This window comes from Gavialis gangeticus, unplaced genomic scaffold (genome assembly GCF_001723915.1).
Source record: "Gavialis gangeticus isolate Ggan-Ray unplaced genomic scaffold, GavGan_comp1, whole genome shotgun sequence".
NCBI classification, from domain to species: Eukaryota; Metazoa; Chordata; order Crocodylia; family Gavialidae; genus Gavialis; species Gavialis gangeticus.
The window spans coordinates 11,984,868-11,997,636 of record NW_017729034.1 but is presented as its reverse complement, the minus strand read 5'-3'; the positions used below and the strand labels follow the sequence as shown (position 1 = coordinate 11,997,636).

At 48.5% G+C, this 12,769-nt stretch overlaps 1 protein-coding gene across 3 annotated transcripts in view; it reads right to left on the bottom strand.

The window, feature by feature from the left end:
* The window catches only part of SIDT1 (SID1 transmembrane family member 1), a 111,085-nt gene that overhangs the window by 49,787 nt on the left and 48,529 nt on the right, over nt 1–12,769 (bottom strand). For 2 of the 3 annotated variants that reach the window (XM_019527489.1, XM_019527491.1), the window contains exons 2-5: nt 9,324–9,445; nt 5,919–6,089; nt 3,860–3,905; nt 505–606 (exon numbers count right to left, since the gene is read on the bottom strand). In XM_019527489.1, coding sequence (XP_019383034.1) covers nt 505–606; nt 3,860–3,905; nt 5,919–5,980 — 210 coding nt within the window. In that variant the 5' untranslated portion in view covers nt 5,981–6,089; nt 9,324–9,445. Of the gene's footprint in view, nt 1–504; nt 607–3,859; nt 3,906–5,918; nt 6,090–9,323; nt 9,446–12,769 lie in introns of those variants that run through there. The other variant, XM_019527488.1, reaches the window with a different exon arrangement.

Sequence of the window (12,769 nt, the reverse complement as noted above, 5' to 3'; positions counted from 1 at the left end):
GGAAGTCCAGGAAGACTATGTCCACTGCTACCCCTGCATCTAATGATCTGGTGATCTGATCATACAAAGCCACCAGGTTGGTCTGACAGGACCTGCCACTGATGAACCCGTGCTGATTGTCCCTAAGCATGCAGTCCCCTGCTGGCCCCTCCTGGATGTGTGCCAGAATTATTTTCTCAAACAGCTTGCCTAGGATCGAGGTAAGACTAACTGACCTATAGTTTCCCGGGTCCTCCTTCCTCCCTTTTTTGAAGATTGTTTCTTCCTAACTAACCTTCACAGAAAAGCAACCTGAGATCTCAGCATGTTGGCCTTTCTTCTTCCTTCCACAGAGCGCTCATTCCCCTCCCCTGCCCCTAGGCTGTTCCTCTACAGTGCAAACTCCTCGAGCCTTCCCTCTTGACTGGGTTCATGGTCTCGCATGTTGGGATCCAGGTAGGTAGACTACCATGCCCCAATCCCTTGCTGTTGCAGGCTGAAAGGCTTTTCCCATCCCCAACTTACCACGATATCCTGAACAGACACCACGGAGCAGGGGTAGATGGTTTCCGATACCACTTTGATGACGACAGAATCCACTCCTTGAGGGAACTTGTACAGGAAATACTGAGAAAAGAACAAAGTCCCATGAATTAGAGGGTAGGGGGGGTCCCTCTCCCATCACCTCCAGGGCTCAGAGCAGCCCCAGGAGTCAGAGAAGCACCTTTTTCTGTCCCTAAAAAAGTCATTTAAATGTGGCCAAAGAGTAAGGGGGGGCAGTGATAACCCATTAGAAACTGGCTACTACAATTAGAAGCTGACTGAAATAATTTTTTTCTTTGTAGGTGAGAAAATGCAAGTCTGTTCATACCAAAATATTTCACGGAAAATCAGACAGGCTCCAGGGAGCTCAGGCGCCCTGGCCTGTGACTTGCCAGCAGCCCCATGGTCAAGGACATGATGAAGTTCAGTTCAGGCCAACTCCCTCAGAGTTGGGGAACAAGGGTCACTGCAGGGATCAAAGCAGCTCTGGGAGCACTCGCACAAGTAGGGACTCTGAATGTCTTCGATCTTAGTGCTACACCAGGGAGCCTAGAAGTTTGGCAGCTTCAGGACGTCCACCAAGAAGAGTGAACACCCTGAGACATGCAACCTGAGCTGGGGCTCTCAGGCTTCTCAGCTCCCTACTTCAGAGAAGGAATTTGCCAGACTCTGGGGGACTCTCTGTACTTCACGGTCCTTTGTAAGAAATAAGAGCCTTCCTTCCTACCTCAGGAGCCAGGCAAATATCTTCTCCCCTCTAGGATGAGGGTTCTACTTTAAGTTTTCGGCAGAACCAAACCAGAATTTCTCCAAGTTTGTTATTTTCCACTAGAGATCTTTCCTTCTGCCCCCACTGCTACAAGCATGAACGGTTCACTGTGAAATGAACAACTGCACCATATTCCAGCTCTAGACCTTAACACACACCACTCAGTTCCCACCCTCCTGCACAGACCCTAGCATGGCAACGTACAGCAGCTGGGCTGGGGGCCAGTCAATGAAGCAGCCAAAGTGCTCAGCGCTCCAGTTACTGGTTGAACAGTAATCTAGTGGTAGGCAAGCAAGACTGCCATTAATAAAAGTACATCTGCACTGCATAGTGTGGAGAGAGCCCCAAGCTAGCTCCCAATGACTTGGTGTGGGCACCAGAAGCCACGTAGCCAAGGTCGCATGAAGCTGCTCACGGGTACATTTTCAGCAGGGAAAATTTGCCCAAGCTGAGTTGTGTGCTGATGAGCTGAGACTGCACTGGTATTCAAGCAAACATACTCAGGCCAAACTCAGGGAGCTCTATACAGCACTGCACTGTGCAGAGTAGATGCACCTTTAGAGCACGCTCTAATTTGTACCTAGGGCCATGTCAGTCCCTGGAACAGAGATAATGTAATGCAAAGGTAGCCGTTGCACTGTGCAAGAGTCTGAGGTACCTCTAGAAGGGCACATATCTGGGACAAAGTGAAATCTCTAAGTGAAAATACCTGTTCTCTTAATCTAGGGCCCAATCCTGAGAGGTGTAAGGAGCTCACAATTCTTACCAACTTGAATAGGTAATGGGAGTCCTCAGGATTATCACATCTACTCAGGCCCTCTGCCAGCCATCAGCATTTCAGCTAGTTCTGGATGCACTAAAAACCCCCAACCCCACACCAGTACACAACGGGTTTCAAAAATGAGCGCAGACAGAGTCACCTGCCTCTGGCAGTAATGTTCATTCAATTCTGCTCAGGTTAAAATAGTTCATTTTTTGCATGCAACTGTTTCAGAGAGTTTCAAAAACGTTTAAAAAAGTATTTATTTTTTTACAGTGGTCCTCGCTCATGAGCACTGGCATCTTCAGGGCACTGCTGCATTTCTACTTAGCAAAGATCTTTTAGCCATTCATCTTCCTGCTTACTCAAACAATAAGCTCTAAAACCAAGGAGAAAATTAGCAAAAACACTGAAGAGGAAGAATATTTTTATGGGGCTGAGACCAGTGTTACCTAAATATTAAATATGAAAGATTCTGCTCTACAGCTTCCTTCCAAAGAGATGTGTTAAGATTATTGTATGTCAGCACTCAAATAATTGTTTGATTTTTTTTTTTTTTAAATAAAAAGTTAAAACCTTTTCCCTATAAGTATACCCCCTCCCTCCCCCAGCACACACACACACACACACACACACACACTTTTAACCCAAGAAATCTTCTCTCTCATTTGCTATACGTTATATTTCTTTCTGCACATCTGGAAAATAGAGGATGGTCAGGAATGGAGTTTTGACATAACTGAATGTTTTTGTTTTCAATTTATTTCCTTCTTCATTTTGGTTTCTTTTTCTCTGGCTCTAGATATTAAAAGAGAATTGCTTGATGAAATGTTCAATCATTATTTACAAAAAAAGGTGGGCATTAAGGGTATTAAGCTGTGTTCTGACCATTCCAACCACAACTAAAATCAACAACCTAATATATCATCCGCTGTGACAGATGATAGACTGCAATGACATCAAACCCTGATCCAAACCCCTCTAAGTTCAATGGAAAGGCTCCCACTGGCTCTCATGAATTTTGTCTAAGGCTGTAAGTAATAAACATCATCATCCTTGTGTTCCTACCATAAACAGATGTCAACGTAAGAAACTTGACAGCAGAATCAGGCAGACTGGGATGCCTGGCAGTGAAGACAACTTTGACCTAAGAGGTAGGGCAGAACTACCAAAAAGAGATGAAATGGAGTAATGCTTAGCTATAAAGTAGGGGTGTGCAAAGCGGGCCCTATTGAATTCGGATTCAGCCTGAATCAGGGACAATGATTTGATTAATTGATTTGGATCACTGTCCCTGATTCGATTTGGCCAAATCCGAATCTGAAGATTCAATGCTGATTTGGAGAATCAGCAGTTCGGACATAGGCACTTGCCACTCCTAACAGATTGCCCAGACTACTGAAGGAAAGTTTCTGAGTAAGGGTGATCACAGGGCAGTAGGCTTTGGCACTGCCTTTGGAAAATAAGAGGGGAAGGGCACAAAAAAGGCTGCCACTACAGTGGCAGCTGGCTACACAACTGCCATCAGCACTGTGACTGCTCAGGGCACAGAGTTGCCCTTGCTATGCCTCTGCTTTTAACATCTTTTATAAGGTGCCAAAGATGCTCTGTGAGAAGCAGAGGCTTTGCATTGGTACCTCTTTCTAGGCCCACAAAGATGCCAAAAACAGGGGAAAGCTCTTCATCCTGAGAGGGAAACAGACTTGCTCACAGAGGTTTTTGCCCTCTATGCCTGCTAGGATCATGTCTGTACTCATTTGCCAGTGAAAAGACCAATGTAGGAGACAGCATGAAAGACTCCTGCTTACCTGCGGCTGAGAAGGACTGGCAGTGAAGTTGAAGGCTTTGTCTGTCCTGGAAAGAAAAGAGATAGGCAAGGTGAAGGCTCCCTAACACTCATAGAAGCAAGGCCAGCACAATCACCAATTCAACAGTCCTGTAGCGCTGTCTTTGGGAACATTTCAAGCAACCAGACCAGTGGGGTGTGTGTGTTTGTAGGGTGGGCCGCTCCCTCTTTTTAGTCATTCTACAGGATTTAAACAATGGGAGAGAGTCAAACCCATCGTACAGGGGTAGAAGTAAGTGTGCACACACAGGGCAAAATGTGGTCAGCTGGAGGGGAGCACAGAGCAGGGCACAGAGGCTCACTCTACGAGATCTCTGAAACACCCAGCCCTGGAAGCTCAAGCAGAGAGAACCGTCTCACCAAAAGCTGGCAACTCCAGGACACACATCTACAGGGGAGATCCAACTGCTCTTATGAAGCCAACAGGATTGTCCTCCTCTTCCTGTGCAGTGCAGCCAGAGCCCTTTTCTGCTAGCCCCACTGCAGAGGCCAGGAAGGGGCAAGACCCACAACTCCACAGATCTCCTAAAGCCATGGGGCACAAGATCATGCACACTGCCTCCCAGTGGCAGGTCTGGGTCCCCTGTGGCTCCCTGTCAACACTCAGACAGCACAGCTCCATCAGGTCTATTGTTTCACAGGTTCCCAGGGTGGAAAAGCTGCAGACAGTCTGACTCAACAAAAAGCTGACATTGCTTCTAGCTGTCCCCATGGGTGCTAGAGAGAGCAATAAGCATTTTTCCCATTTAGACCATCCTGGCTTCCCCATGTCACACACCCCCCAGGCCAACAAGAATCTGCGTGTGGAAAGGTACAGGCACCCCTGTTGCAGAAGGAGTTGACCCAATTGTTCCACATGGGAAGCAAATCCCCTCTGTGCACAGACCACAGCAAGCATTCTGGCCCTACATATCTATGGAGGAATGGCAGGCAAGCAGAGTCCTCATGGCAAGCTCTACCCAACCCCCATCCTCAAGCATCACAACAGCCAATCCAAATTGAAACCTAAGAAGAAATACAGCATAGCACTCTCCAGAGGACACTGCGCCAGAGGTTGACCAGATCAGAAAAAAGGAGTAAAGAACATCATGATCAGGCTCCAGCAGAGGGAAACAGACATCATGCCTCAAAGCCTGAGCTGCTTAAAGCAGGTGTCAGGGTGGGAGTTCCCCCCCCACCCTTTACAGCCACCCAAGAAGCACCGTACTGCATTCTAGGTGCTTCATAGGTAGGTTTCACCTTACTCAGAATGAAAGGTTGGCCAGTGCTGGAGCTTGGATGCTGGGCCAGAAGGACCAATGGCCTGCCCTGGTGTAGCAGCCCTTTGTTGCCCTTACTTGAGAGGTGCACAAAAAACAGATGAGGAGCTTGTTCCTGTTAAAGGCTGCCCAGTGAAAGGGCTACCATGCCCCAGGGAGCCTGCCTCACTGGCTGGTGAAGAAAAAAGATCCACTTATGCTCCTCAGGACAGATGCAAGAAGAGGAGCCAACTTGGGGGTTTCTTGAAGGTAAGTGGAAATGGCCGGTCCAATTCTTCCTAGTCCAGAGTGACAATACAGTGGGGTGGCTCCCAGTGCCAGCCCTGCCATCACCACAAGGAAGACTGCACTTCCCTTCTGAGGGATGCATTTCTCTATCCTCACCTGGCACTATGTATCTGGATGTGACCAGAGGATGGAAGCTCAGGTGTCATGATCCAGGTGACAGCTCCCTGACGTACAGTGCCTCTGAGGACCTGTGGGATCCCCCCTCCCCTGAGAACACGGCTTTAGTAAAGAGTCTGAAATGCCATGCAGCTGAGTCACACTAAGCTGTGTGGGGATGGGCCTTTCTCTTTTGCACTGCCCAGCAAAGCAGCAAGGGACATGTCTGTAGAGGTCATAGAGCCCTGTTTCATCTTCTAGGCTGGGCAAAGTGCAACACCAGGCACTGGACCTGTGTGCATCGGTGTATGACTGGGAGCTGTCCAGTCCCTGGACAGCCTGCATCACACAACCACCTCCCTCACACACCCTACTTACATGAGCTGGAAGTTCTTGAGCCTGGTGACCAGCAGCTCATACTTGATAGGAGACGGGGCCATGGAAGCCACATCAACAAAGATAACCTGCTCCAAGGGGCCAGTGTCCGGTGTGGGCTCTGTCGGGCAGAGGGTCCGACTCACCTCCTGGTAGTTGTAGGTCCTCTGGTAACTGCATCAGCCAAAGAAAGAGAGAGTCAACAGCCACTAGGTGAAAGACAGAAACAAGCTCTTCTCCTTTACATCTCAAATGGGGCACCTTTCCCCATACAGCTGGAGTCTGAGACTGAGAATCCAGGGTCCAGACTAGTACACAGAACATGAACCCCATGCTTGACAGCACATGGATTCACAGAAGGAGGAGATTCTAATATGCAGAGTGGACAGGAGCCCCTACCATTTCTCCCTCTCCTCCCTGCCCCCCGCCCCCAATCTAACCCTTCTGTTGTTCACAGAAGGAAAGGGAAAGAGGGAGAGAAGGAAAAGCAGCACTGGACAAAATCTCCTGTACAGAGGTGAAACTGTGCTCTACTTGCCCAATAGAAGAGTCCAGACCCAGGGAAGGAAACTTTAATCAGATACCCTCAGCCCCTTAGGTGGCCTGTCCACTACCTTCACCATCCATGAATCTACAACAATGGGCAATGCAGTCATGAATGTTATACTGAGCAGGACTTGGACTTGGAGCCTGCAGACCCCAACGTCACCTACCCCCTAGTTCTAGCCATGGAGCTCAAAGACAAGGGAGATAAGTCCTTGGTTGGTAGCACATCAGCCTAAACTGACTTCCATTAACATGCAGACTCCTTAGTATAGGCTATTCCTGAAACACCCTAGATCAACATGTTGTATGATCTTTGCTTTTGTATTTTTTTAACTATAGACACAAATAACTCAGGTGGATGAGGACAAAGTGGAAAAGCCCAAAGCATGGCTATTTCTTGCTGTAGGCAAAAAATAATGCAGCACTTGGTCTCAACCCCTGTCCTGTAGACCAGTCCATTTCCAAGTTGTGGAGGCACAGGGCACTGCTGTGCTCCTGCCCAGGGGTAGACTGCCATTCAGTTACAACAGAGAGCCCACGGAATGGTCACTTCGTACCCAGGTCCAGGCAATGGGAGTTTACAGTCACTCAAGAGTCAGGGTGTAAAATTCAGGCTAGTCCTCCGTTTCCTACTCCCTAACCATCCGCCCTGCACTTGGGTCCAATGAAGAGCTGGGAAATAATAAACTTGCCAAAATACATGGTTTTGGTCACCTCAAAACCATTCACAGAATGTTTGCACCTGAAAAAACTAATTCCTGGGTTGGGAATAGGAGTGACCTACTCTTTCTTCCACCCAACAGGCCACCAGTCAGGACTGTCAACCAGGGTGTGATGGACTTGGGTCTAACTCCTTCCTCTGCCTCACAGGATTCAAACTCCTTCTTTCCCTTCTTCTTGGAGAGTGGCAGAAGGCAGGGAGGTCTCAGCCTCTCCAACTGACACTCTTCTGCTTTGTATAAATAGTCAAATGTTCATGGGAACAGAGGCTGACGCCCAGGTGCCCCAACGCTCAGGTCAGCATCCTCACCATCAGCCTTCATCTCCCTCTTTCTCTCTTACTAGTCATTAGACCAGAATCTTATCCAAAAGTGGTCCACAGACGCCCAGAATCTTATCACCAGGAGTGGTCCACAGACACCCACCACCAGGTGCCCAGGCACCTGGTGATGAGGATACCCTCCTAAGAGGTGGTTCCAATCCTGCAGAATGTAGATCTAAACTCAACCTCCCCCACCCATAATCCAAGTAGATGCCCCATGGCTAGGTTATGGGATGGAAGGGGGAGCTCTATGATCTCTTCCTGGCCTGGGGGGTTTGGTAATTGAGCCTTTAGGCCCTTTCCCTTCTCTACTAGTACAAAGCATTTGATTTTAAGTCAGAGCAAACATCCTGTTCAGCACAAAAGTTTGTTTCTTTGTTTGTTTCTCATTTCAGCAAGATGCAAACATTTAATTCCCTTCAGATCAAAATGAATCCCCCTACCCTGATTTTTCTGGCTCAGCAGTCCAACAGAAAAAGGTCTGCAGCCTCACGCACAGTCCTTGCCCAGCCATCCTGCAGGGAGCGAGTGGGCTGGACACCTATGCCAGGCACAGCTGGACTCTGCAGCACCAGAGCCAATAGAACAGGGGCAGGCAATTATTTTGGGCAGAAGGCCACTTACTGAGTTTTGGCAAGCCATCGAGGGCCACATGTCAGGCAGCCAGGGGCAGATAAATATTAATTTTCTAAATTTTTTAGGGGCCCCATGGGCCAGATAGAATGGCCTGGCAGGCCGCATCCAGCCCACGGGCTGCATTTTGCCCACCCCTGCAGTAGAATAAACCACCCTGCAGCGCTGAGAAATAAGGGTGATCACTTGGAAATTTTCCCTTCGACTCTGACTCGTGGGTGAGACAGAAGCTCAGTGACAGGGAGGTTCTCAGATGTGGCTGTGGTGGGGGAGTTGGGCATCACTATTCAGCAGAGTGACCTGGAGATGCAAAGTGCAGATCACACCAGGTTTTCACTGTTGCCCTGGAGTGAGTCATGAGGCCCCCCTGCCAATCCTGTGACCAACCCCCACCTTTACCAAATCTTTCAAGGTTTATCAATAGTTAGATCTTCAGGCTTTGGTGGGTCAGAAAGCCAGGTTTATCATGAGTGATGGATGACCAGAAAAACGTCCCTATTTTAAGATACTCAGGAATTTATCGCTATTTGCAAAAATTAAAAGCAGAACTTTCTGCCCCACTACTATACCACCTGCTATTCTGGGGAACCCAGGCTACTCTGGTCCCTGGCTTATTAAGCAAGATACAGGAAAATGCTTGGAAGACCCAAGTATTATCTACCCATTCCTCTTGTAGATGTAAAATTGCTGTGGTGCATTCAGCTAGCAGACCAAGGTGCCCAATGATACAGCAACAGAGCTTGATGGCTGTAAGAAACGTCTCCCTTGCATATTCTCTGCACCTTGTATTTTGCACAGTGCTGGATAAACCAAAGGGCAAGAGATCTCCAATGACCCCGAAGAGGTGAGGACAGGCGCAAGGAGGCCAGAACAAGGCAAACTGCCAGGATTACCAACAGGATGAACGCCAGGCATGCTCTGCGCAGAGGCTTTGAAAAAGCTCTGTTGGGTTAAGTACACCTGTGCAATTCACCTTTCAGCAAAACAGTGGTGGGAAAAACCTAGCACCATTTTACCTAATGCCTCCAACCTTGAGCTCATAGGAAACCTAAAAGGCAAAAACCACAACCCTCAGCACACCTAATATCCCAAGACTTAATCTAAGATTGTTTTAGCTCCCAGGGAAATATTTTCTCTGGAAAAAAAAAAAAGGGGGACAAACTGGAAAGAGAATCTCTGTCACTTACAGGCCTCGAAAAATGAGGGGGACCTGCCATGAGAGCACTCCCTTCTGCTGGCGAACTACAAAGAGGACAGGGTACTGCAGGTCCTCAGAGTCACTCTTCACATACACCCGCACAGCATCCACCTGGGGAGAAAGAGGGAGACTTATCAGCAGGAGTTAGTGGAAGGCACTTCAGAGACAGGCCCTGTGTCTGTTGGGAGCTCTTCACTCCCTCGTTCTGGTGAAGATACTAGAGGAAGAGACCAGGCAAGAGACAGAGTTTCTGTCACAGAAACAGTCCTGAGTCAGAGCCCCAGATCCAGACATTATTCACAGCACCCAGGAAGCTCAAGTCCAGAGTCAAGACCCAACTGTGCTGTGGGTGTCAGCCCCTTACCCAAGGAGTACAGGATTTAGTCGGTGGGTGAGGCAGACACAAGGGAGCAGCTATAGATAAGGAGGCACGAAGGAGCTATCAAACAAGTAGAGTTTGGCAGGTGGAACTTGCCACTGGCTTAGTCCAGAGATATTCAAACTTTTTAGACTCAAGGGTTACCTCAGAAAATGCCAGCTCTCAGCTTTCACTCATTTTTTGACTACAGAAAAATAACAGAGAAATTTTTCTGTTGCAAAGAATTTAGAAAGACCACAACAGGACAGAACATTTTTGGCACTACAGATGTCTATATGAAAACTCTGGGTTTATCATGTGAATCAGGTGTAGGTGTTAGCATTGTTAGGTGTGCAAACAGCACACTGGTTGAGAAGCACTGCCTTAGCCCAGGGAGGGCTACATCCCAGAGGTAGGCTCCAAGGTGGAATCTCAGAAAGAACGAGGCAGCGACTTTATGAATTTAGTTATAGAGATATTCCATTTTGTAGGCAGAGGTGCTGGTGGGAGAGGGAAGGTGCAGGGCAGGGAAGTGAATAGTCAGGACTGGTGTCATTGGCAAAGCACAGGCAGAGGCTCCAGTAATTAGACACAGGGCTCCCCCATGACAGGGCTGAGCTGGAAAGCCTGCAGCTACAGAGCTGGTTGCAAGCCATTTGCTCTACACTGGCTGGAACCCAACCACTATTTGTGATTTTAAAGTATCAGACCAAGTGTAGGACTGGATCCCAGACCTGCACCAAAACACTTCACATCCTCTCTCCCTCCCCCTAGCACCCCGAATGCAGCATCAGCCCTGCCCCAGATGGGGTACAGCTGCAACTGAGATTACCTAATGCAAGCTGAGGGAACTACACAGCCCCTGATCAGCCCAAACTGCCCCTTGAACCCTAAACAAATCAAAATCGAGGGCACAAGCATCCAGGATGGAAAAATAACCTGGGCCTGAGGAAGCCAAGGCAGGGATACCTGCAGAAGGTTTGCCAGAAGGGAGGCTGTGGTAGAGCTGGGAGTGACCCATGGAGCATGAGACCTTCCCTATTCAGACAGATGACCTGAGGAGGGAATGGAGGGTGTTTCTCTTTATGAAGGGAGTAGGCTGTACCCAAAAGGTCTGGTTTAATGATGCTTGTCTGGCACTCCACAGAAACCTGTAGCACAGACATGAGGATGTCATCCAATTCTCCAGGGTCCGGGTTCATTGCCTTAACCACAGGGCCATCTTTTTCCTGCTTGCTGATAGCCCCGGGCTCCTTCACTGTAGTGGGATACCTTCACACACAACTGCCTTCTGGGCCACTGCAGCTGCGCATCTTGAGCTTTGAAAAGGCAGGAGCGTTTCACACAATACTGCCAAGCACACAAGTTTAATCTGAGTTTAATGAACTGCAGTGTAGATAAGGGTTGATTCTGCCACAGAGAGGGCCCAGAGTTCTCATCCTGGCTGTATCACGAACAATTTTGTGAAATAATACCTCTTTTGGTATTAATAATACCTCTTTTGTGTGTATTCACTGCACCTGCTGAAATGGCATGCATGACACTTCCTGCTTGGGACAAGCACATATTTTGGGACACTTGAGACAAGCACATATTTTAAATGGAGTAGCAGTGTAGCCTACTGAGCGAGGGCAAGGCATTCTCTCTAGTGGCTTGACAACCAAAGACAAAGGGCTGCTTCTGCTGCTAGGCAGAAGAGCTCCTTTGGATTCCTCTGGAAGACAAGGTCTCCGATCATTGATCAAACATGCCCAGTTGGGCCAAGCATCTGACCCATCACACCTGCCCCTGATGCCTGGCTAATGAGTTTGCCCTTGTTTTGCACCAGATGGAGCTGCTGAAATCACCTTTTAAGCACACCTGCAGCCTCAGGCTGCAGGCACACCGTAACAGTTTCAGTCTGTTCTGGCAAACCTCACATTCACTACTCCTTGTGATTCTCCTGGCCCCACAACTTGGCTTTGGCTTTTATGGACTCTGACTTGCATCTCCCCTGGAATGAGGCACTGGCTCTGACCCTTGGTTTCTGATCCTGGCTCACTTCTTGGACTATACATCTTGGATTTTGCCTCTCAGCCCTGCTGGAACTTGGTCCCCATGTTTTCAGTGCCTCCAACCTAGATCCCATCTTGACACTCTGATAATCTGCACCCCCGCCTTGCTGACCCCCTGGTTGCTCCCAGTGGCCTACCCACAGGCCTGGACACCCATGTCCCAGCCAAACCCTTACAGAACGCTTTGGATTCAAACTCTGCTTTGAGAAGCAAGCATACCGAGCCGTAAGGTGTTGGGTCTTCATCTCAGGCTAGACCCAGCTGCAGGTAGTCAGCAGTTAAGAGTCTGCCTGGCTGGAAGGCTAGCAGCAGCTGGAACTCATAAGGGAATTAAGGTGTAGCCACAAAGATGCTTAAAAGTTCTGGGAACAGAAGGTAAAAGGAGAAGGAGGGAAGGCTATGGTGCTGGGAAGAAGCATAGAGCCTGGATTGCTTCCTCAGGATCAGAGAAAAGACTGCAGGTTTTGGTTTATCTATCTGTGCAGTAGGAAGTTACCAAGATCCTACAGCACTGATTCTCCACCATCGTCCTGCAGCACCCTGGGATGTGCTTTGAGATCCTGTTACGGATGTTGCAGGGCACCACACACTATCAGCACTGTTAGGTGTGCAAATATGTTTCCCAACATAAACTCATAGATTTCAAACATGAATTCATGGTGTTAAAACCATTCAGACCTGGAGTGGTCTCTCCAAGTTCTCTGCAACAGAAGAATTGCTGTGTTATTTTTCCATAGTCAAAAACCAAGTGAAAGCTAAAAGCTGGCATTTTCCAAGGGGTGCCATAAGTCTAGCAAGGGGTACCTTGAGTCTAAAATGGTTGGGACTCACTGTCCTAGAGTGAAGGAAAAATAAAGGGAGGCAGCTTATCTGCCTGCCAGGTCCTGATCAACTATGCAGCTGTTCCCCTAGGTGACACAGAAGCCGCCCTCTGCAGAAGACGCTGTCCCTTCCAGCACCTTATGGCCAGAAAGTATCAATTAACAGAGGAGGGGCACACAGAAGTGCTCTGGGTTAGAATAC